The following is a 2,326-nucleotide window of genomic DNA, read 5'->3' on the forward strand; positions in this document are numbered from 1 at the left end:
ATGGTATTATCTGTAAGATATTTTGAGCTATTGTCATCTTTTTTTCTTCCTTCCTCCCTCCTTTCCCTCCTTTCTATCAATGATTTAGCAAGTACGATTTCATAGGGGGAGGAAGGAAACACCTCACTTACATTTCCAATGTAATGTAATTCGAAATGCCCTCACTTATATTTCCAAACGTAAGAATCATCATTCCTTACCCCCTCACCATCTTTGCAACCCCCTTCATCCCAGCTGCACTGGATATTTTGTCATTCTTTGGGCTTCCCTGGTAGCTCAGCTGGTAAAGAATTCGCCTGCGATGCCCGTGACCCCAAATTAGTAAACACTGACTACACAACTATTAGTTTAATCAGGGGAAACTCTAAATTGTGAAGGACTATGAAACAAAGGAGCATTTTTGTTTTGTTATTATTATTATTTTACCTAGAGAGAGAAGTTTGATCTAGATTCTTGGATCTGGATTCAGGGCAGGAAATGGATGGCAAAGAAACTATCATGGTGGCACAGTAGCCTGAGGTTTTGGACTCTGTGTGCTCATCGAAGTGTAAGAAGGTGATATAGGCATTTCTTATGGCAGGAATCACCATCTGCAGAAATAGGTTTTCCTGATAAGTAGTCTCCTCACAGCTCCCTTCATGTCCTTGTTCCTTAGACTATAGATGAAGGGGTTCATCATGGGAGTCACCACTGTATACATGACGGCAGCCACCTTATCCCTTTCTGCTGAGTAGGCAGAAGAGGGAAGAAAGTAGACCCCACTGATAGATCCATAGAAGAGGGACACAGCTAAGAAATGGGAGCCACAAGTGGAGAATGTTTTCCACTTCCCCTTGGCTGAAGGAATCCTAAGTACAGTGCAACCAATAAGGAAATAGGAGACACAAATGAAGGTGAATGGAATGAAGATAACTGCTCCCCCAATTACTAGGATTGTCAAGTCATTGATCTGGGTGTCTGAACAAGCCAGCCTTAAAATGGGTTCCAGGTCACAGAAGAAGTGTGGAATTTCTCTCTGATCACAGAAATTCAAGAGGCCCAGCAGACCACTATGAAGTACTGAAAGAAGATTACAGACAACCCATGGAGTCACTACCAACAGGGCACAACGCTTCAGACTCAGTAACGCAGCATAGTGTAATGGGTAACAGATGGCAACGTACCGGTCATATGCCATGGCTGCCAAGAGGAAATTGTCCACGTCCACCAGCAACATAAAAAAGTACATTTGTGTGAGGCATCCTGCAAAGGAGATGACTGGGCTCTGGCTTTGGATGTCTGCCAACATTTTGGGGACTGTAGTAGATGTGAAGCAGATGTCGGTGAAGGATAAATTGGCAAGGAAGAAGTACATGGGGCTGTGGAGGTGAGCATCATTGACGATAGCCAGGATGATAAGTAAATTTCCCACCATGGTAACCAGATACATGCACAAAAACAGCACAAAGATGTGCTGCTGCTGTTCAGACACCGCTGTGAGTCCCAGGAGGAAAAATGCAGAGATAGTTTGGTTTCCTTGGAGCATGATTCTTCTGTGTCTAAAAAGGGAAAAAATGTGACTTTATTGTAAAATGGTAACATGACACAAAAGCTAGTCAGAGGACATTGTACCATATTATAAAAGTGAATCAAGCCTTGGAACTTATTTTCTAAATCTTATTTTCTGCTTACTAAAATACAAGCTCCACAGGGTATGAATTTTATCTACTATGTTCAGTGCTGTACACCAGTGCTAAAGATAGTGCCCAGAACATAGTAGGTGTTCATTAAATATTGGTTGCATTTATACACGAACGAGTGAATAAATTGAAAAATAAATATTCTGAACGTATGACTCACTATCTTCATGACTGTTTTCTGTGCTTTTCTAAGCCTATTTCATCAATTTTAAAATGTGGAGAAGATCCACTTTATATTTTAAAATGTGGAGAATATCCACTTTATAGGATTTTTGTGAGGATGGTAAGGACACATGTAAAATGCCTGTATCTGTATTTTATCTATTGCCTCAGAAATAGTAGCTGCTATCATTCACTAATTTGGAAAAATCACAGACTTTAAAGGCAAAAAGAAACCTTTAGAGAACATACAGCTGAACCTCTGTCTTTGGGCAGTTAAGTATTCAATATGCATACGATGATTTAGCTGATTGTGTTTCACTGTTCCAGAGACAAAGATGCCACACTCAACTTACAACACCTGATCCAAAATTTTATCCTTTTACTAATTAGCTCTTCCTTCAATCTTTCTGAAAACTTCCCAGTTTTTACATCTCAACAAGGAGAAAATAGTCAGTACCATAAATGCTGCTGAAGTCCTGTAGGGA

The 2,326-nt window shown here is 40.3% G+C and overlaps 1 protein-coding gene across 1 annotated transcript; it reads right to left on the reverse strand.

Annotated features, from left to right (window-relative positions):
* Positions 1-583: 583 nt before the first annotated feature.
* Positions 584-1,525, reverse strand: LOC102274440 (olfactory receptor 1468). Its single transcript, XM_005909500.1, has one exon. The coding sequence runs from the start codon at positions 1,523-1,525 to the stop codon at positions 584-586; it is 942 nt and encodes a 313-aa protein (XP_005909562.1).
* Positions 1,526-2,326: the final 801 nt, after the last annotated feature.

The sequence above is a fragment of the Bos mutus genome, chromosome X (genome assembly GCF_027580195.1).
Source record: "Bos mutus isolate GX-2022 chromosome X, NWIPB_WYAK_1.1, whole genome shotgun sequence".
In the NCBI taxonomy this organism is placed as follows: domain Eukaryota; kingdom Metazoa; phylum Chordata; class Mammalia; order Artiodactyla; family Bovidae; genus Bos; species Bos mutus.